Genomic DNA, 22508 nt, shown 5'->3' on the forward strand with positions numbered 1-22508 from the left:
CCGAGCCTTCACGCAATGTGAAACCAGGGTGAGCTGGTTATCAGTGACTTAGCTGTCTATATAACGGCTCAGTCACACTAGAGTAAAAATCAGACAGCAACCTCCTTACAAGTAGGAGAAAAAATCAATGGCTGTTATTACACTGAACTTTTTTTGCTGTTGGAGTACTTATTGCGACTAGCTGGGGGTGTTGCATGCTTAACTTCTGTGCAACCACTTTTGATTTTGAGACCTGTCTCCAAACAACTGTGGTGCGTCTTGTCGATTGGTGAAGCTTTGCAAATGGTTGCTGTTTAATTGACAAATGCAGACAGATTGACAACACCTGGCGATCCATCTATAGTAAGTCAGTCTACACTGATGAGCGCAACTCGTAGTAGAGTCATACTGAATTGGTAATATTCTGGTTGTAATACAATCTTAAAGCAAGTTGCTAAGTGTCTATGTTATTTTGCATCCTGCAGAAACTACATTGTTCTTTGTGGAGGAATTTCTGTTTCAAATCTGGCTCGAACAGTAAGCAGTTAATGTTTCTAATGTACATTTTTTGTGTGTAGACAACAACAGATTTGCGATTTATCAGTTAATTGCTGTGTTATCAGAAAAAGATGTAGGCATATAATTGGCAACCTGACCCCATTCAATCGCAGACTGATTGTTTTATTGCCATTTTATCACCATCCTGATGCCAACAGAGTCACTTGGGAAACAGATTCAGTGTATTTGGATCAAACTTTAAAAGTTTTGATGTTTTCAGCCTTGTGTACCTGCAAAGTGCACCTGTCTCAGTAGTTACAACACAAGCATTTCTCCCCCAGGAAAAAATGCATTTTGAAAACCCGCTATAACCTTTTAAAAATATGACAATGCCTCTGGTCTTTTTTTTAATCAACTCCTATATGTAAATATGGATCGGAAGCAGTCCATTCACTTAATGTTAGTGCAGTAGCATCTCCTACTCTTATCTGGAGCCTTGAGCAAGCAGGCAGGTTAATAACACAAGAGAAACGAAGGACGATGAGGAGGACTTTTACTGGAAAGTCTCCACAAGAAAGCTGTCAGCCACTCGGTGATGTTAAGGTAATAAGGCAAGTTAAGGTAAAAAAGCTTCTGGGACACAGCTGAAGGCATGATTACTGCAAACTATCTCAAAATGGGAAATAATCACTGCTGGAATATGTGCCAAAGAACGAAGGGGGGGGAAAAGGCAGATACTGATGCAAAAAAATCACTCGTTTGTCAAATATTCCGCTTCATCTCCAATTTCAAGCATGCCCCTCCTCCCGGCTTTTATCCCAGACTTTATGAGGGAGTGTTAAGGTTAAAAGGTTAATAGGGATGATTATAAAAAGATTAAAATCAACTGAAACAGGGGCATAAAGTCCTTTCATCATAGCCATTCTATTGAAGAACACAGATGATGAGCTTCAGTTTGTCGTTGCACTTTTTCCCTATACTATACTCACGCTACATCTTTTTTTCCTGTTGCCATACTTTCATTTCTATCTATTTGTACACATAAAAGAACACAGCTTAGTTGCTTTTACGCACGAACCCTGATCTTCTTGCATCTACTGTACACTGCTGTTGCAGCCTATAATTTATGGACTGTGCATGATGATTAGGAGCCTGATTCCTTTGCGGTTCTAATGTTTTTTTTTCCGCTGTTAGCTTTTCTCTTTTAGGTTCCCTGTCTGAACTTTTTATTTTTGAAGTTGTAGCCAGCAAAGGTATCCCCTCATTGATGGAAATAATTGGGGAGCAGTGCATTTTAATGAGTGTGCGCCCAGTGCTGAGCTGGAGCAGCTGGATCAGAGTGAGCTCCCTCACCGGCTGCCTACTGTACATATAAAAGGATGCCGGGTCCGCGATTGTTGGGAACAGCCAGTGAAAGCTTGGAAAAAAGAATCCAGATGGAACGAGCTGTTTTCTGAAACTGTGAATAGTAACATATTATGAGTCATTGATTTTCACTGTTTGGTGCCAAGCCGGGGAGGGGGACCGCATGTCCACTGGAGGAATATGTTCCTTTGAAGGGCCGGTACAATCAGAGATGGGATGACAAGCCCATTTAATTAGTATGTTCAAAATTAGGGCATGCTTAGTCCCCACACACAGTGTGCCTGCACACCACATCCACTACAAAGGGCAATTATGTCATCCAGCACTTAATGATGGCATGATGGAAGCGATCGATCGAAGGCTGCAGAGAGGGTGCTTGATAAGGCAACTGCCAGATACTGTTGAATACATCAAACACACCACAAGCAGAATGCTGCAATCCATACTCAGCATCAATATTTCTGCTTTGGTCTCAGCTGAGGGGAAGAATGAATCTCACTGAAAACATATGTAGTGGAAGTGTGGGGAAGTGGAAGTGGATATCTAATAACTCTGCTGTCCGTCTCCTAGCTGCGTATGGAAATAAAGTTTGTTTTTTTCCCTTTATCGAGCGCTGCTTATTGTGTTGTCTATCCTTTCGGTTACACCGAGGGAGTGAGGCCTGCATGTGGTGAAAGAACTGAAAGTCTGTGTTTCGATCATTTCTAACTCCGTCGGTTTGTCCTTGGTCACTACTAGAGGAGCTTTGCATTCACAGTTCAAAACAGTATCTTACACACAGACTCTAAATTCATTCTCAGTCTGCAACAAGGTGTTTTAACTCCTCTTGTTACAGTAGGTGGACTTTCTTCTGATTGGCTGCCAGACAGTTTAACCTTCTGTACCCTGTACTCACAGGAAGGAGGTCAACGTAACCAAGATTCAAACTCTTGGTGACCCGATGGAGTCATGACAATACCCCATCGGCTTTTAATGGCTAAGGTTAAAAACTATGAAACTGAGTGTTTAGATCAGCTTCACAGGGGTTACTTGCCATTCACTGACCTCCTTACTTGAAACTAATGTCTTATATGTATCTTATACATCCATGAAAACAATAAGTCCACTTCAGTTGCATTCAGTATATTGCATTTTTCAGCGGAGTCCTGCAATTCCACACAAGACATCAACCCAGCTTCAATGGCAATCAGCCTAACTCTTCCCTGTTTCACAGTAAAAGCATTTAATTGGCTTTTATTGTGAACCTGTGTCCGATTAGTCAACCAGATGTTGCCGTCCTCGCTAGTCAAGTCGAGTCCAGTCAAAAACATTAATTATTCAGCTGGTTCTACGTAGCAACCCGTCACCAGCCAGCAGCATCCCTCCGTCTGTGACGGGAAGTTATAAACAAACAAGGTGAAACGTGACGTATTTGCTGTGTTAGAGGACAGTGAGATCTGATCACCTTCTGTACAGGTGCAAGAATGCTAGCTTTGAAAGAAAGAAAGTTATTGGTGTAAGCACTGCTAACTAGTTGATCCTTATTCTTAACCTTTATCCAATTCAGAGCTAGAGCCACGGTCACGACTCTGATGTTGGGCTCTAATGTTAGCAACACTCAGAAATCTGTCAAAAAAATACTCAAAAAAGCATGAACAGAATGTTAGGTACGTTTGCAAAGTGTTTTTTTTTTAAACTTATTTCTCTAAATTCACCGTGCATGTTCTTTAACCTCCTAAGACCCAAACTCTTCCATGTCATGCATTTTTAATTTCTCTTTGATATTTGGGGTGATTGGCACCTGATGAATGTAAAAACAAAGAATTACCAGATATTTTTTTTTAGATAATTTTTGTTTCTGAGAAAAATGAGATCCACATATGAGCATATTTGTTTAAAATTTCAATAGAACAGTGGCAGTATAATGTCCTCGTAAATCTGGGCTTATGCTGGGCTTACACTGTGATTTTTGGCTCATTTTGAGACGATTTTTCAGTCGTGCGACCGTTTTGGTGATCGGGCCGAGTTTCGCCTTCATCGTGTGTCGTGCATCATGTAGTATACGTGGGGTAATGAGAAGCGATTAACACCTCACGACCAGCTTCCGATCATCAATTGCTTGGTCACGACTGTCGTGAGGAGGTCACCGCAGCTTCTTACACTGCACATGTGCAAACACATAAATGTCGGTGAAAAAGATGGAGTAGCACAGCAGTGCAGCGTGTGATCTGGACACAAGCGATGGAGGCACAACTTGTAGAACTTTGGCAAGCTCATTCGAGCCTTTTCGATGTGGCCTCACAAAATTATCACGACCACAACAACCGTGAAAATAATTGGATGGACATTGCTGCTCAATCACAGCTGCCTGATCAATGTTTTTCAATAGCAATTTAGCAAAGTTGATGGTGGTGGTGTGTCTGTGTGAATGAAAGACAGAGAGGGAGAGCGAGCGACAGATTTTCCGTTATAACCTTCATGTTATGGACGCACAGTGTGAGCACTCAGGTCGCATCAGGGCATCGGGCCGCATAGTGTGAGACCTGCATCGTGACCTGCGAACTTCTAACCCCTGCGAGTCAATCGTGCAGTTTGAGCAGAAGCTGAATAACACGAAAAAGATCGCACAGTGTCTGCCCAGCTTAAGTGGATATCAGGCCCTTGCAGAGCAAAATGTAGCATTTTGGTCTAGACAACCCAAAATGTGATTTTGGTTGCCAGGTCCTAGCAGGTTAAAGAAAAAGTACAAAACACTTCTAAGTAAATTCTTGAATTTGAAAAGTTTTTAGCCAATTCTTTAAAAGATTTTTTTTTAAAAGTTCCTGCTAAACAAAATGAATAAAATACCCTGAGATTAAGTTTGTTTGACTACACACACAAAAAAAATCCTTAAAAAGTCTCCAACAAGAACAAATTATGTTAGAGATGTCAAGGTTATAAATTGTGTAAAAAAAAAAAAGTCATTTATGATTTTAAGGTGATAATTCTATTCATTATAATTCAGTTTTACTTCAGTTTCTTTCTATAGCACTGCTTCACCACAACATGCACCTTAAGGCTTTTAATTAGGTGATGCCAATAACAGTGAAAGATTGCAATCATAAGAAATCATAATGCTGTTGAGTATGAAAGCTGAATTTTATGAATGTGTTTTATTTGTTATATTATGTTTGATTTTCCTGTTGTGCTTGTGTAATGTATTACAAAAAGTAAAAAAGTAAAGGTTATAAGTTGAACTGTATTAATATCTTATCTTTTATTAGTTTTAGGGCACTTTTAGGAGAACATTTACACAATGTTTGCACAGTGCACACAGTCACAGCTGAGATATTGCTAGTCTTGTGCACACATAATATAAATATATAAATATAAAATACAAAGTAATGCATATAGCATGAGTGAAGTCGTTGTGCAGCCTGTGCATGCACGCCTCTCGTGTCAACAAGATTTTACTGTAAATAAACATGTATTTTAAAGCATTTCTCTAGTGGAAAATATGCAGAATATATTTCCCAGAATTTTTTCCTGGTTTGTGTCTGCGGGGCTGCCTCTGAGGAAGCCTGAGGCTCATATAGTTCTCCACCAATCACAGAGTTATTGCAGCCTGACAGGCGAAACCCAGGGCAAAAAGATAACAAAGCAGCGCCTGTTGCTTATGATTCTTGCTGCTGTAAAAGCTGCAACATAATAACCATGTCAGTATTTCTATCAGGCTGCTTTCATAATCTTGAAGACACAATTTGGATTTTTTTGGCGAATAAATCAAAGTGAAAGTGTTAAAACTGCTCATGTGATCCCATAAAACCTCCCCATAGAGAGTGCCTGACCTTCCTCAGCAAAATGACACCCTCCTGTGTGCTCCTATTGGTGGTGATCTCAAACATCCCAGGCCCATCGCTCCCAATAATCCGGTAGTCCATCTCCGCATTCTGGCCGATATCCGCGTCCATGGCTCGGATCACTCCCACCGCAGACCCAACCTCGATGGACTCGGGTACCCTGAACTCATAGAGGGCTGCAAAGAGTTTATGAGACGAAAAGATTTTGTTAATCGGAGCAACACTGAAGCTGTTCAGAAAAAAAAAAAAAGAGAAAGCTTGAAAGTGTGTGTGTGTGGCAGTAGGACTGCAAAAACCAAGGCCATGCCCTTGGTGTTTCTTTTCATGCCAGATTTCAATTTTTTTCCCACACAAAGATGCAATTCATATAAGTGGTGAATTAGCGCCTCTTTTTTAAGATCTCCTCAAGTCTAATCGAAAAGCAATTACAAAACCCCGATCGATTTAAAACAAACCGCACACACACACACAGTCACACACGACGCGCCGGACACAAAAGAAGCAAGCGCCACCCCTGACAGCCCGACGAGCGTCATAACGTGAGTATTTTTTAAGGCCTTGTTAGTGAAAAAAGAAAGAGTGTAAGTGGGTGAGTCAGAGAGCAGGAATACAAGAGAGCAGGTCAGGGAGAAAGTGAGTCAGAACCAATCAGAGAGCAGCAGTGTAAGAGCCAGCCGAGGAGGGAGAGCGTGTCAGAAGGAGTGTTGGATTTAGTGCTGCTACATTTGTAGATTAGCTGCGGAAAGACATCTCATATGTGCCGAAACATATTTCAGCTCCAAAACAGACGTTTGGCCTTTCACGTAGGTTGCTACGAGCCGTATTGACTCACCACTTCAAGTTTAGGATGTAACATAAATTCTGGGCCAATTTGCTCAACATAAATTAATTAATTGCTTCTTCTTCTTCTTCTCCCTCCCCCCACCCACACTTATTTTCTGAGATGATTTCTGGGTTTGAAGGGGGATAAATTGATGGCTGCCTGTCGGCCGCGGCGGCCTCGGTTGCATCTCGTATGCTTAAATAAATAGCTGGACTGCGGGAGGGGAGCGAGGGTGATATACACACAGCCTGCGGAGACAAACAGCAGTGACACACTAATAAAACATGCTGACAGTGTTTTGGCAACGCCTGAGTCGGCAGGTCTCTGTGACGCTGACACTTGCCTCCAAACACACACACACACACACACTGCACCACTAGAAGGTTTCCCTGGGCTAACAGGTATTTAGCATTGGGTGGAAAAGAAGAGGCATCACTCCGGCAGACAACAATGATATCGCTTCCTGACACTCTACCTCCTCTGGGTGTCCCATTACAATATCTCTTCCTCTTTCTTCCTCTTTCAATCTACCCGCGACCCCCACCCCCCTCGCCTCTATCACAGGCTGTCTTTCTGCCGTCCGCTTCACTCTTCCTCTTTCTTCCCCTTTCTTCCCCCCTCCTGTCACCTTCGCCATCCCCGTTGTATCCGTCTCCCTCCCTCCCTCCTCTCGCTCTTCATTCATTGGTGGAGGGGTTTGAAATGACAGCAGCTGCCACCCCACCACCACTGCCACCACCCCCGGAGCTGGTGGGAGTTCCGCAGGCGCGTGTTTGCCTTGCATTTCGCGGCTGTGCGCACGCGTCACCCACCGTACAGTGAAACGCGTGGGGGGAGCGAGGGACATGACAACATCGGTAATCTGTCAATCTGATCTGGCTCCCTTCGCCATTTATTTGCCAGATGCAACGAGAGCAAAGAGGGAGGGAGAGGAAGAACGGGAGAGAGTATGTGAAAAGAGAGTACGTAAGGAGTAAAGAGGAGTGAGTGATTGATGAGTGCGAGTGTAACAAAAAAGAGGAGAAAAATGCACCAAGGACAGTTTGAGCACTAAATTGAGAACAGTGGTTTTATGGAGTAAAAAGGCAGCAGAAGACTTAATAGCAAGAGATAGACAAAGAGAGAGGAAGAGCAGGGGAGATAAAACCCAGTGAATGTACTCTCTTCATTTAATAGGGATTACAGGGCTGATCTGATGCACTTTGCAGGACCCTTCGCTCTGTCATATGGCTCTATATTTAATTATTCGCTGCCTTTAAGAGGCCCGCCTTAGTTGCACAAAACCCAGAGCTCCCTGCAATAATCCAAATTCATTTTGAAACTGACACCAGATGGGGGCTGCCGGCCTGGCATCGGCTCACACTGACAAGTGGTTCTCATGAGCTGAGGATTGGTCACTGTGTGTGTGCATGCACAAGTCCACCAGAAGGGCTGTACTCACTCTTGGTGAAGCGTGGTGGGTTGTCGTTCACGTCTGAGAGGGTGATGCTGACCGTTGTGGTTCCTGAGAGCCCGCCCATCTGTCCGGCCATGTCTTTAGCCTGGATCACAACCTGGTAGTTTTCTTTGACTTCCCTGTCCATGCCAGGCAGGGCTGTCTTGATCAGGCCTGAGGAGAGAAAAAAAAAACCCAACAACCAAAAAATGTAGATTTACAAAGAGAATAGCGTGCATTTGATCAGAGCAGGCAATCTGTAGCTTCATCCAACTCATTATTTTCTGTTTTCCTCTGATTATCTGTTATTTTATGACATTAAAATCAGTCCAGCTTTGATTTTAAAAAACTAGGGGGAATCAGGAAGACAATAACAACGCAAAAATCTGGATGAAAATCAGAGTTTTAAAAATGCTCCAAACTCTAAAAAGTTTACCCACTTATGTTTATTTGCTTAGAGAGAAACGAGTCGCTGCTGCATAATCAGCAGCTCGTTTGCCCATTTTCCTCTTCACCGTCTATAACTGAAAGCATTTTCTGAGGTGTGCTCGGTACAAGAGGACCCGGTGACCTCGTTCACCCTTCAACTCCGGTCACTACTCACTTTTACAGCAAACTTTGGACAGAGTGGGAACATAACATCAGAGCGAAAAGCAATTTAAACCTGCTTCTTTTTAATGACAGGGTTTTTTTGTGTGAGAAAATCTGCAAAAATACATAAATTGACATGCTCTATTCATGCAGTATTCCAGGTAATCGTACATGCTGGCACAGAGAGAAAAGAAAACAAGTATGAAAAGATAAAAGCATGCCTGGACTCTAAAGTGTAGAATATGAACACTGAAGCAAAAATAATAAGCAGTTAGTAAATTGATTAATCAGTCACAAAACTGAACAATAGCTACATTAAATAGCCCCACACCAGCAGCTGCAGCTACTTAGTTGTGATTGCAAAATTCGTTTTTTTCTACGCTAAGCAAAATATCATTATAGAATGCTAAATTGCCAGAAACTGCAGTTCCTCTAGTGGCCACTTGAGGATGCTTTCTAAAGTGAGTCAATCCCCATAGACTCCCATGTTAAAATGCCTAACTTTACAGCAGAAATGATCATGTCTACCCTGCTACAAAATCCTTTTTATATCCCAACAGATAATACCTCCCTTTGTGACAGGTGCACTGTTAGATTTTCTTTAATATTTCTCCCATTTCCATTTAATTACTGCTTTAAGTTAGGAATGTTTCACGTGGCTTTGAGCTCTCCGTCAAGTCTCAGAACTGGACCTCTTCATTTTAATTGAGGTGTAGGTGCCTATTGAAGTAATTATCTGCAAAATCACATGGCAAGAAGTCTGTAAATGAGTAAAATTGTAGTATTTTAGCTGTATGCTACTATCACAAATGACAAGATATCTCTGTCTGTGCAATGAACCCATAAAGTCTATGAATGCACCTTGTTAAACAAGCTTGCTACTGTGGGCTGATAACTTGGAACTCAGATGTGGTCACTTCTGGCAACAACATAGCAGTGCAGCATTTACAAACTAATGAACACATGGCAATGCCTCAGTGCCTAAGTGTTAGCATTTTAGCAGCTATGACGTTGTTTTTTTTGGAATCAACTGTGAATGATAATTAGCTGCCAAAAGAAGAAAAGAACAAGAAGTGAAGACAGTTGGGTAAAAAATGCACCGAAAGCATAAACTCCCAAAACACTTGTTCTATGACTTGAAATCATGGATGCTAGCTTACATGCTACATGCACGCTTACATGCATGGATGCTAGTTAGATCTGTAGCTAGCACCCACAACTCGAAATATGCAAACATTATGCTTCAATAAAGTTCCAGCCAGTGACTTATAAATGAAATCCCCCCTGTACAGCTGTTATGAAGGTGCACCTTTCCTACAGAAGCCAAAATCAGGCTTCTACAAAGATGCTTTTAGAGTTGGGAATTTTAACATGAAAGTCCATGGAGAATGGCTCACTTTTGCAGCCAGTCTCAAGTGGCCACTTGAGACACACGCTGCCAAAAAGCCAGATGAACAGACTTAAAAACTATTTTTTTCTGACTGCCTTTGGCCTTTCAAATAACTCAGTGTGATTTAATGTGGTAAATGTACAACATGAGTAATAGATACAGTATGAACATGAGTAATAAATACTTTCTAAGGAGTACATTTGCTCTCACATGACAGAAAATAATGCGTCCACGGGTGAATTGGGTATATCTATAAATATATATCTTTAAATAAAGTACAGTTCTCACCTGAAACATATCTAAAAATAACAGCCTGAATCAGCTGTATTGAATTAATGATATTTCATCTCTTAGATTCATGCATCTACAGGCCAGATAATTAAACCACTAAGAACATTTTATTACTCAAAGGTCAGTGCTCTTGCTCAGCAGCATGGAGCTCAGCGGCCACCCAGGAGCACATTTTAGTGTCTGTGTTCTCATGATTTAACTAGTAAGTGGACCAAAGAGCCAACATACCAAAACCACGGCGTATTCCTTTAATTTCCTAAGTGTAGCATTTGCCTCCAAATGCATTCGGCACCATTTATCTGCTCTTTTTTCTGAATTAACACTCTGTTAATGTTCAGCCTTTCAAGTGCCGTGCAGTTGCTTACTTCTCGGCTCTGACACCTCAGATCTCTAGTTTGGAGTCAGGACAGAGAGCGAGTGAAGCGGTAATTGGCAGCATATTCAAAAGGTGTGCTCCATCTCCCATCAGAGTCGGCCTTAAATCCTGTCTGCTATTACACGTTTGAATTTGAAGCATCATAAAAGAGGAGCAGGTGGAGGGGGGAGGCGGAGGGGGGAGACGCAGACAGACATAGCGGAACGGGAGAATGAAGATGAAAAAATAAATTTCACCCTAAATAAACTGTTCTGACAAACTTCAGCACTTTTCGGCAGAACTGATGATTCACCGCATATCAAACAATAAGGAAGAAGGAGCAGCTGATGTGGCGCATCGCTCACGCTCAGATCAGAGTGGCCTACGCTGTTCAGAAGGCCCTCCAACTTGCTCCTTTTGTTCCTCCCATACAATAACTCCCCCCCTCCCCAACTTCTAACAATGTACAATTTATCTCAGACGCAAGGAAACAGCGATCGTTTTGACGGTGTTGCGGGGAAGCAAGCAAAGGTATAGCATCTTTAGAAAAGCAGCATCTCGCTCGCTCTGCACCTCTGGCTACCTTTGTTATTGTTTAATGACTACAATGCACACAGAAGAGGAGGAGAGGAGAAACAAATCCTGCTTATAATGTGATGTCCAGGCATGTCTTTGTGTAAGAGGGGATGTCAGCTTACATACCACATGTGGGATAAACCATATTACTGTTAATCCCTCTGCTAATCTGCAAATGGCTTTTTTTGTCATTCTCCTTTTGTTTAAGCGGGGAAAAAAGGACACGAGCGGGATGAGTTCCAAAGCGCACATTAATGATTAAAAGTAGCAAGCGGTTACATTTTAGGGGTTGGTTATTTGCCATTCTCTCTGTCTACAAATCCCTCGCCACACATCAGCCTGCGAGGAGAAGGCTGCTGGTTAAAGGGAAAATCACTGCATTTATTTCAGGATTTATCCTCTGATAAATTGTTTTTAATTCACCTTCCCGCTGAAGCAGCGTTCCCTCAGCATGCCTGCGCCGTTTCTGTTTCGTTAGCCATTCGTTATCTTTCCCACAATGGCCACCCCCAGAAAGGAAGGTGTGAACTTGTTGCGCTGAGCCGTGGGTTACACACGTAGGTGGAGAGTGCAGTGGCTGCAGCATTGTTAGAGCAGCAGGATGAGAGGCTTCCTGCTCAAGAAAGAGCGAGGAGCTGTGCACATCAGTCAAAAAGCAGCGTCCTTCGGGGCTGCTGTGCATGCCGCTCTACTAAAGCTGCTCTCACTGAGGAGAAATTTGCTTTTTGTGTGACGGATTTCTCCTTCAAACTCTATAAAATTTTTGTTTAAAATAAAAAAAAAAGACTACACTATACTAAGCTTTCCTTTCATCTAACTTTTAAAGTTGATTTCTTTTATTAAAGTTACACTCTCTTCTCTCTTTGTGTGTTTTTTTTTTATTAACGTGTAAATTTATAAAGGAAAACTTGAATTAAAGCCAAATTTTAATTTAAGATCTACTGGTATTTTCCCACACAACCATCCTGTGGATTTACAGGGAATGGTCTGAAAAAGAAAAAAATATCCAGTGAGTGGCTGGGGGGGCGCGAAGATTTGCTGGAGGTCAAAGGAGAGTGACCAGACTGCTTTGGGCTGACAGGAAGTAGCTCAAATAACCAGAATCCATAGCGCACTGAACCGTGAAGCAGATGGGCTACAGCAGCAGAAGACCACACCGGTGTGCCACTCCCTTCACTTACAAACAGGAAATTGAGGCTACAGTTCCCACGGGTTCACCAAAGCTGGACAATGGGAGATCAGAAAAATGCTGCCTGGTCAGATGAGTCTTGGTTTGTGGTGCACGCCATGTCACAAAGCTCATCTCAAACTGGTTTCTCGAACATGATACTGTGGAGGTTGTTTGAGTACAACCTCCACAGTAACCGGCTCTCAATACAATGGGAGCTTCAACAAATCTGCAGCAACTGTGTGATGCTGTCGCGTCAATATGGCTCAAAATCTCTGAGGAATGTTTCCAGCAACTTGTTGAGTCTGTGCCACAAAGATTTGGAGTAGAAGGCAAACTTGGAACTAGCAAAGTGTACATACACACTGGAATCTATATGTTTATGAAACTTGTTAGAAAAAAAGAAAAGAATTATTATGATTTTTAAATAGTTACTTTATGCAATGAATATAATTTTTATGTATGTCAAAGACTTCTATTGTGAAAGGAACGAACAGGAAGAAGTCCTTTTTGAACAAGGTTAGAAAAAACCCTTTGATTACAAAAAAACAACATGGCATCCCAAGATCTTGTCAATACAAAAAGTGACATCAGTCTGGTTACATGTCTGTCTTTCACAGACAGTCTGCAGGGTCAGAACACGAAACCCTCAGTGGGACAATTTTCACAGCCACAAATCTGTTTAATTGTTTGCTTTTTGTTTTTTTTAGCGCCAAACTATATCTAAACCAGACTGCCATCAACACATGGCTGTCAACATCAGATTTTCACTACACAGTGATCACAATCAAATAAATGAATGACGACACTGTGGCAGTGGATATCATAATATATGATGATAATATAATATATTATCATCATATATTATCTAACTTTTAAAGTTACATACTTTACAGTATAAAACATGTTCAAATTACTGTTGTTGTGAATATAAATAAACCTGAAATGAATTTAACTGAATTAAATTGGTATAACAACAAGCATTAAAATCAATATTGCACCCCTGCCGTTGCAGCTGCCGCAGGATAATGCAACATCCCAAATCTCAACACTCCACACATTTGCTAAAAATCCTTGAATTCAGTCCCTGCTGTGTGTGAGAAAGTGTCAGTGTTGAATCTTATATTTCAGGTAAAAGTATAAAAAGGCTAGATTTTCAGAGATAAAGGACAAGAAATTCTTCCCTGTCAAAGCAAAGGTGAGAGTTAATTAGCTAATTTTTGGTAGCTACCTAACTTTGATCCATCAGTCTAAAATTTCAAGGTCGCCATGGTCAGCTTTCTAGGTCACCTGTGACAAGGCAGTAACATTTTAAAAAGGTTATATGACATAAACCTAATTAAAAACTTATTTCCAAAGTTATTTAAAAGAACTCAGCACCAAGAACCAGAGTCAGGGGAAGAAGGAGATTGCTACAATTTGACCACTTTTTGATTCCATGACGTGGTTAGAGGAGTGTGTTTAAATAGGATCCAACATGCAATGAACAAGCACAGTGGTGTTGCTAGTCGATTTACCAACTATCTGACATCAGCTGGGATAAAAATAACTGGCTGTGGCACCAGTAGAGCTTACTAGATTGAGCAGGTGACCCACATGCCGAAAGGCTAGTGCGGGGGGGGGGGGGGGGGGGGGGGGCTGGGTTAGAGTCTGATCCGGACCACATCCTGCTTTCCTGTCTACTCTACAGCCCTGTGAAAAATAAAGGCTAAAAAGAGGTCTAAAATAAATCTAAAAAAAACAAAAAACAGTTGGAATGCATAGGAAAGACTCATTCTGTCCAAAAGCTGTATATAAAACAGATATAGTAAACATTTAGTTAGTTTTAGCCCCTTAAACCTTTTGCCATTGAAATGTTAGCTGTTTGAAAACATATGTGCAGCGTGGCGCTCTATTTGTGGGCATAACATGTCACAAAGAGAGGCAGCAGTGGGTATCACCACACTTTCCCCCCCTAACATTTTACATATTTAAGTTTATGAAGGACATAATAAGGAAAAGCTTCGCCTACTTAAAAAAAAACAAAAAACGGCTTTTAGCAAAGTTTTGTGATGGTGAATTTACGGGGCTCTCCGATAACATGTCAACTAAGATCCATCAAACATTTGTGTTCAGGCGTCTGTACCGAGATGATGTGGGAATGATGCTCTGAATCCTTAACCCTTTAAGACCTACCATAGAACCAAGTCCGCCAGAGCTTATATTATATTTTTACATGTTGTAGTGCCATTTTTGGGAGCATTTCAAGTTGATATACATCAATACAACCATTATAGCCCACATTTTAATAATATGTATGCATTAAGTGCATAGTAATTACATACATTTCAAAAAAGTGCAATAAACTACAAAAAAATTTAAAATCGTTTTTGTTTTTTTAACATATATTTCTAGTTAGAGAAATTTAAGAGGCTTATCCCTCAAAACTGCAAATACAAAAAAGTTGCACAAAATAGTTTCCCATCACAGGAAATTTATTTTGAGTGTCTTTATAGTTTTATTTTTGAAATACACCAATTTTTCTACACTGCAGGAAAAACGAAAATAAATATTATGATGCAAATTTGCAAAAAACAGCATGTGCATCAAAATAAACTATTTCCAGCAGTGCAATATGAGCTCTAAACATCCCAGAAACAATACAGAAAGTCATAAAGTCAAACATAACTTTTAAAAACACCAGTATAGGCTCATAAGGCCCTGAAGGCAAAAAACTACATTTCCGCAAAATGACGTCACTTCCGGTTTCGCGCAGGTCGTGGCGGGCATGCGATAGTTCCCGATGCTGGACATAGGAAGTGTTACAAACAGCTGATCGGATCGGCAAAGCGTGTTTCTGGAATATTATATTACGCTCTGACCGGCTTTAAAGGGTTAAGAGTCGCCCCCTACTGGTCACTGAATATTACAAAATAAGTAGGTGGAAAAAAAATGGATAAAAATATTTAGACTGATTGCTTGACAACCTGACTGACTGACACTGAGTTGTCTGCTGTGAACTGCGTGTAATAATGTCTTTGTCTAAAAGAGATAGAGATACAAAGACGTCTTTATCTAAAAGTTAAAGATGGCGCCGGTGAGGTCGGCTGCCGTCACGACTGCTCCGACCACTTTTTCTTTGTCTTTGGTTTTTAAGTTAGTTTTCAGCGTTTCTAAATCGGCAAAATCATCACCATTGGGTACATTAGGTATGACAGTGACACTCTTGTTTCTATTGGTATACAATGTACTCACAATTCGAAGTTTTTAACTCCGGATCCGAGCTGGCCGAGTGAGATCTCGAGGGAGAACAAAGGGAAGCGGCGGCGGCCTAGAGGGAAGCGAGCCGGCGTCAGGAACAGGCTGAGAGCTCGTGCACACCGCACACCTCTGCCTAGCATCCTGCTCGCCAACGTCCAGTCACTGGAGAACAAGCTTGACGACCTCAGGGCCAGGATAAAGTTCCAGAGAGACATTCGGGACTGCAATCTCCTCTGCTTCACCGAGACATGGCTGAACCCAGCGGTGCCGGACCACGCCATCCAGCCGGCCGAGTTCTTCTCGGTTCACCGCATGGACAGGACACGGGACTCGGGGAAGTCAAGGGGAGGCGGCGTGTGTTTAATGGTGAACAACAACTGGTGCAACAGTGCGAACGTTGTTCCTCTCAAACGCTCCTGCACACCAAATCTGGAACTACTGTCCATCATGTGTCGTCCTTTTTATCTACCTCGGGAATTTACATCGGTCATTGTAAGTGCCGTTTATATTCCACCACAAGCGGACACGGTCACCGCCTTATGCGAGCTGCATGAGGCACTCACACAGCACCAGACACAACACCGGGACGCTGCGCTTATTGTGAGGGGGGACTTTAATAGCGCCAACCTCAAACGCGCAGCGCCAAACTTTTATCAACACATCACCTGCCCCACCAGGGGTGAAAGGACACTGGACCACTGCTACACTACGGTCAAGGACGGCTACAAGGCACAATCCCGCCCCCCGTTTGGCAAATCTGATCACGCCGCCATCTTCCTCATGCCAAAATACAAACAAAGGCTGAAACAGGAAGTTCCGGTTCAGAGGAAGGTCGCGCGCTGGACGGATCAATCGGTGGCCGCGTTACAGGACGCACTCGATGACGCAGACTGGGGCATGTTCAGAAACAGCTCCGACGATGACGTCAACGTGTTTACGGAAGCGGTTGTGGGATTCATCGGGAAACTAGCGGATGATACCGTGGAGACAAAGACTATCACAACGTTTCCCAACCAGAAGCCGTGGGTGGATAAAACCATCCGCGACGCTCTGAGATCCCGCACCGCTGCCTACAACACGGGACTCATGACGGGGGACATGGACCCGTACAAAGCCGCGTCATATAACGTGCGGAGGGCGGTGAAAGAGGCGAAGCAGCGCTACGGGAGGAAACTAGAGTCACAACTCCAACAGAGTGACTCTAGGAGCCTGTGGCGGGGACTAAGGACAATAACGGACTATAAAGCACCAACAACCGGTATGACGAACGCGGCCGTGACTCTGGCAGACGAGCTGAACACTTTCTATGCTCGCTTCGAGGCTGCAGCTAAGGTCTCCAACAATGCTAGTGTTAGCGGCGCTAACGGCTGCAGACAGGAAGATACTGCCAGCACCGGAAACTTGCTCGTCATCTCCGAGCATGAAGTAAGGAGAGCCTTCAAGAGAGTGAACACCAGGAAAGCAGCAGGACCAGACGGCATCCCAGGTCGTATCCTAAGAGACTGCGCATACCAGCTAGCTCCTGTGTTCACTGAGATATTCAACATCTCTTTATCTCAGTCGGTGATCCCCACATGCTTCAAAGAGTCCATCATTGTTCCTGTCCCGAAGAAACCCCACCCTGCTTCTCTCAATGACTATCGCCCTGTAGCCCTCACCTCAGTAGTGATGAAGTGCTTTGAACGCCTGGTCAGAGACTTCATCATTTCTTCACTACCAGACACACTGGACCCACTACAGTTTGCTTACCGTCCAAATCGTTCCACAGACGATGCCATCTCTCATCTCCTCCACACATCACTCACTCACTTGGACACTAGAAGGGGGAATTATGTTAAAATGCTCTTCATAGACTACAGCTCTGCATTTAACACCATAATTCCCTCCACACTCACCACCAAGCTGGAGCATCTGGGACTCAGCTCATCTATGTGTCAGTGGATCTCCAACTTCCTAACTGGCAGACCACAGGCAGTAAGGATGGGCGGACATGTCTCAGCCTCCACCACTCTCAGCACTGGAGCCCCCCAGGGGTGTGTTCTGAGCCCCCTGCTGTACTCTTTGTACACATATGACTGTGTGGCCACTACCAGCTCCACCACCATCATCAAGTTTGCTGACGACACCGTCGTGGTGGGCCTGATCTCTGATAACAACGAGACGGCCTACCTGAAGGAGATTAGGAATCTGGAGAACTGGTGCCAGAGGAACAACCTCCTTCTAAACGTCAGTAAGACAAAGGAGCTGATAGTGGACTTCAGCACTAAGCAGGAGAGGAACTACCAGACCCCCGTCATCAACGAGTGCCCAGTGGAGAGAGTGGACAGCTTCAAATACCTCGGAGTTCACATCACGCAGGACCTGTCATGGTCCTGTCACATCAACACCGTGGTGAAAAAGGCCCGTCAGCGTCTCTACCACCTCAGACGCTTGAGAGACTTCCAACTGCCCTCCAAGGTGCTCAGGAACTTTTACTCGTGCACCATAGAGAGCATCCTGACGGGAAACATCTTAACCTGGTTCGGGAACAGCACCATGCAGGACAGACGAGCTCTACAGAGGGTTGTGCGGTCAGCTGAGCGCACCATCCGCTCCGAGCTCCCTGACCTGCACTCAATCTACAGCAGGCGGTGCTGGACCAAGGCCAGGAAGATCGTGAAGGACCTCAGCCAACCCAACAACAGACTGTTCTCTCTGTTGAGGTCAGGAAAGCGATTCCGCTCCCTGAAGACCAACACAGAGAGACTGAGGAGGAGCTTCTTCCCGCAGGCGATACGGTCTCTCAATCACACCACCACACAGTACTGACCCACACATATGGTTCTTACACACACACTGGACATTCTGGACTTTGGTTTTGCACAACACTGGTCACTATATTCTTCATTTCCGGTTAATACTTGTACAGCTGCTGTTATTGTGTATATATTTATTTATATTTAGATTTCTTCATACATTCTTATATAGTTCTATATTGTGTATTGTGTATTTTGTTGTACAGTTATTTTATTTTCAACTTTAATTTATATATTTATCTTTATCTTATTCTTCCCAGTTAAATTTACCCTTCATTCTAATTTGTGTTGTACAGTTATTTCATTTTTAACCTTAATTTATATTTTATTCCTTCCTAGTTAAATTTACCCTTTTTAATTTTTCATATTTATTTCCTATCTTATTCATAGCCTTTTCCTTTTTTGTTCTCTTTAGGTCACGAGCAGTTGTCCAAGCATTTCACTACATATCGTACTGTGTATGACTGTGTACGTGACAAATAAAATTTGAATTTGAATTTGATCTATCTACTGGAGGAATTGGGATTATTTTCAGGTGAGGTTTCTTTTTTTTTTGCATTTTACTAAACACTGACCTGTTTCCGGATCCACGGAGAAGTACGGCTGGCCCTCCAGGATGCTGTAGACCACTTTGGCGCTGTTCCCGTACGTGGCGTCATCGGCGTCTGTGGCTGTCACCTGAATTACTGAGGTGCCTGCGGGTAGGAAGATTCATGACAATGATTTAGATCAACTCTTCAATACTGCTGAAAATTGCCTGCTGGATAATTGGTTAAGCTGATGCACCTTCTGATGAGGTGTCGGATCCTCTTCTAATCACGCCCATGCAGAATGTGACGGATCATTTCTGTCCCTTTGCGTTACCCAAACCAATCTTTATTCCTCGGCAACTTATACCCTTATACATGATTGATTTTTGCAGGTAATCAATAACTCCTAATGTATTTTTCTAAGTATATCTCTCTAAGCATGCCAGCAGCACCTATACTGGCTCTCTGCAAGCCCCGAGAAGCCTATTAGCGTATCCACAGATCTGGAGTGTCTGAGAAGCCAAATATCTGATAGCAGGCGAACGACTGTGATCCATTTTCTCTTCCAGAAAGGCTGAGGCCCTATTTCAGTAGAACAAAGGGAAACGGTTAGCCAAGTGCTACCTTCCAAATGGCGCCTTGCGGGGCCAAGTGTTGCCTCATTAAATGCAGAAGAAAATTAATTGAGTAGAAATATTTAATGGCAAAGTGGTATAAATATAGAATTGTGCAATACAATGGGATAACGACCTCATGAAACTTCTGTAATTTGATGTCAGCAGAGATCAGTGTGGGGTGAGACCAGAGTTTCCCTCCTTTAAAACCCATGTGATTTGTATGGATGAAGGATGTTGTAGAAATAAAAAAAAAAAAAACAGACAGAGAAAGACCACGGCTGTCTGATTTGCTGTAAGTGACAGTTCGGGAGGATTCTTGAGCAAGTTCACCGAACCTTGATCGCTAATACCTTTAACTAGGGAATTAGACTCAAAGAGGCTTTTCTGACATGGCGGCTTTTAGAAAATATCACTGATCCACATCAGCCATCTCATCGGCAACTTTAAGCTTTCGAGACAAGAATTTTCTGACAAACAACTCAGGAATAATCACGGTTTTTTGTGCAGGGGGAGTAAATTACCCCCAACTGCAATCATTCACTTGTCAAAGGGAGGAGCGCGTCAAAATCTTGAGAGTCCAAGCGAAGGATGTCAGAGCCGTGAGACTATAATAAAACTCAAAGTGTCACATTTAAAGGGGCAGTGTCTCAAGGCAGTCACTCGTGAACACATGCTCTGCCAAGCGGTGACATCACACCTCGGTTGTTGCCATGGGCACCCGTGCTGCCCTTAGATAAGTGCCGGCCTCTCTCTTGGGGTTGCTGAACCAAGTGACAACTCTGTCACATGTCTGGGCTGCAAGACCAACGTCCCTCAGTCCCAGAAGCACGGCAGCAGCAGAAGCACAACATATAGTTCACCCCGTGTTTGCGTGCAAGTATTGATGACTTTTTTTCCCTATTGTTTATCTATATTCATGAGGCTGCTGTGTGCTTTTAGGCTGGAGCCAAAGTGCACCGTGAATTATTTCATTTGCTGTTTGAATAACAAGCAGAAAGGACGGCGCAAAAGCAGCGAATGGTGCCGTGCGGCGTCTAAGTGGCAGTGCAGAATCCACAATTATTCACTGTGATGACACAGCTGACAATGTCGGTAATTAAATTATATGTCGTTTTAACAAGATACAATACTGTATTTAAAAGATTATCTGCACCGGCGCTGTCGAGACGCTTTTACCTTGTTTATTCTCCAGTCATAAAACAGCTCCTAGTCTTTCTCGTTTAATTAGTTGGGCCTTCTTTGTTGCGTCGGCATCATTATTATGATTGATAAAGTCCCATTGATCCGGTAAGGCTGGCATTTTATAACATCTCTATCCTGTTTGAATCATAATCCTTTTAATTCGGCTCCTCTTGCGCGCACAGGCGCAAACCTTCATTTGTGTAAACATTTAATTGTCTGATAAATAGCTCTTTTTAAGAGTCTAATATTTACAGCTGGAACGTACCAATGTCAGACATTTCAGGGACTCTGGCCATGTAGGGGTCCTTGGTGAAGCGCGGCTCGTTGTCATTGATGTCGTGGATCTTGATGATGAACTCGGACTCGCCCTCGAGCGCTTCGTTGGTGAAGCGGTTGACAGCTTTGGCGTGGAGGATGTAGAAGGCCTTCTCCTCCCTGTCCAGCCTCTTGGTGGCATGGATGTCCCCTGACTTTTCATCTATCTTGAAGAGGGTCCCGGCTCCTTCCCCTGTCAGGACATACTTCACGCTGCCATCTCCTCTGTCAGAATCCGAGTGAAGCTGTGTGGAAAGAAAGAGGGGGAAAAAAAGGAGAAAATATGATTTGGATCCCCTGCTACAACACAAAACACCCATTTCAGGCAACAGTTTGTGGCATTTTCACTTTAATGAATTTCCATTTTGCTGCTTTCTACTGCTAATTGTTATAGCACAACAGAGATTCAAACTCGACTTTATGAAAGCTTTCACATTTGCTTAATTTCCTCTTATGAACAGCAAGTGTCAGCTACCCTTTTCCACATTAAAAAAAAGAAAAAAAAGATCTCCTTGTTAGCCTGAGCAGAAATGGTGACAGTGAACAAAAATCTTCATCTGCTGCAGTCCAAGCTGCACCGCTTGATTGACGGCTGCAAAAACACATCCCGGCGATGAGCGCTTTGCAGCAAAGATGTCAGCAAAAATCACATTTCAAAGCCGAATCGCGGCATTTCTGATCGACTGCGCGCACATCGGTGATCTGACCAATCTGGGCCCTGGCAAATAAACGCTGACAGCTTTTGATAAGTGTGTTTGGTGTTATTTAACAGATTCATATCATCTCTGGTAAACTGTCATCGTGTTGTGACGATACACATTCACCTCGCCTCTGTGAAGCTCGCGTCCTGCCAAGAAGAAAGCCAGCAGCCGGAGCGTGTAAAATGTCGCATTCACTGCTACTGTTACTTTTTTACTTTTCGCTGAAAGGGTGGGTGAGGGAGGGGACACACACACACACACGTCTGTGGGGTTACCAGCATGAGTGAGCACACGCCCCGCAGCCTGCCAGTCCCTGATGGATCAGCAGCAGGACCAACATGCCAGAAGACCACGAGAGCCCACTTGTGTGTGGAGCTCCTCGTTATTATTATTTGCTCTGTTCCTCCCTATCTAATGTTTAATTTTTTTCTGCATGAACAGCAGCTTAGCATGCTCTGACATTTTAATTCCACAGCCAAATCTCCCCCACCCCAACCACACACACACACACACACAACATATTTATCTCCTAGAACTCATCAAAAGCTTGTCCAGTCTTTTCTCCCCTCCCACTACTTCCCATCCTACTTCCCTTTCCCCTTTTTTAATAACCAAGGACACAGTAATAATTGCAGGGTGGGGTGGCGGGGGAGGTAGAGGGCAAAAAAGGAGAGCACATGTTTGCAGACACGGGCAAACATGTCAAGCATAAACCGAGGCAAACGCCATCCGAATGTTTACCCGCGTAAGTGGATGCCGGGATGTAATTCCGAGGTCCGTTATTGACACCTCATTAACTCAAGTGAGCCGGCACGTTTGATTTTGCCGGCTTGAATGCT

General features: G+C 43.2%; 1 protein-coding gene across 6 annotated transcripts in view; it reads right to left on the reverse strand.

The window, feature by feature from the left end:
• The window catches only part of LOC308385600 (cadherin-10-like), a 79135-nt gene that overhangs the window by 18793 nt on the left and 37834 nt on the right, over positions 1-22508 (reverse strand). For all 6 annotated transcript variants that reach the window (XM_080864617.1, XM_080864615.1, XM_080864614.1 and 3 more), the window contains 4 exons: positions 20919-21213; positions 18900-19019; positions 7925-8092; positions 5649-5836 (listed from right to left, as the gene is read on the reverse strand). In XM_080864617.1, coding sequence (XP_080720743.1) covers positions 5649-5836; positions 7925-8092; positions 18900-19019; positions 20919-21213 — 771 coding nt within the window. The remainder of the gene's footprint in view (positions 1-5648; positions 5837-7924; positions 8093-18899; positions 19020-20918; positions 21214-22508) is intronic.

Source organism: Rhamphochromis sp. 'chilingali' (genome assembly GCF_963969265.1).
Source record: "Rhamphochromis sp. 'chilingali' genome assembly, chromosome: 18".
Classification (NCBI taxonomy): Eukaryota; Metazoa; Chordata; class Actinopteri; order Cichliformes; family Cichlidae; genus Rhamphochromis; species Rhamphochromis sp. 'chilingali'.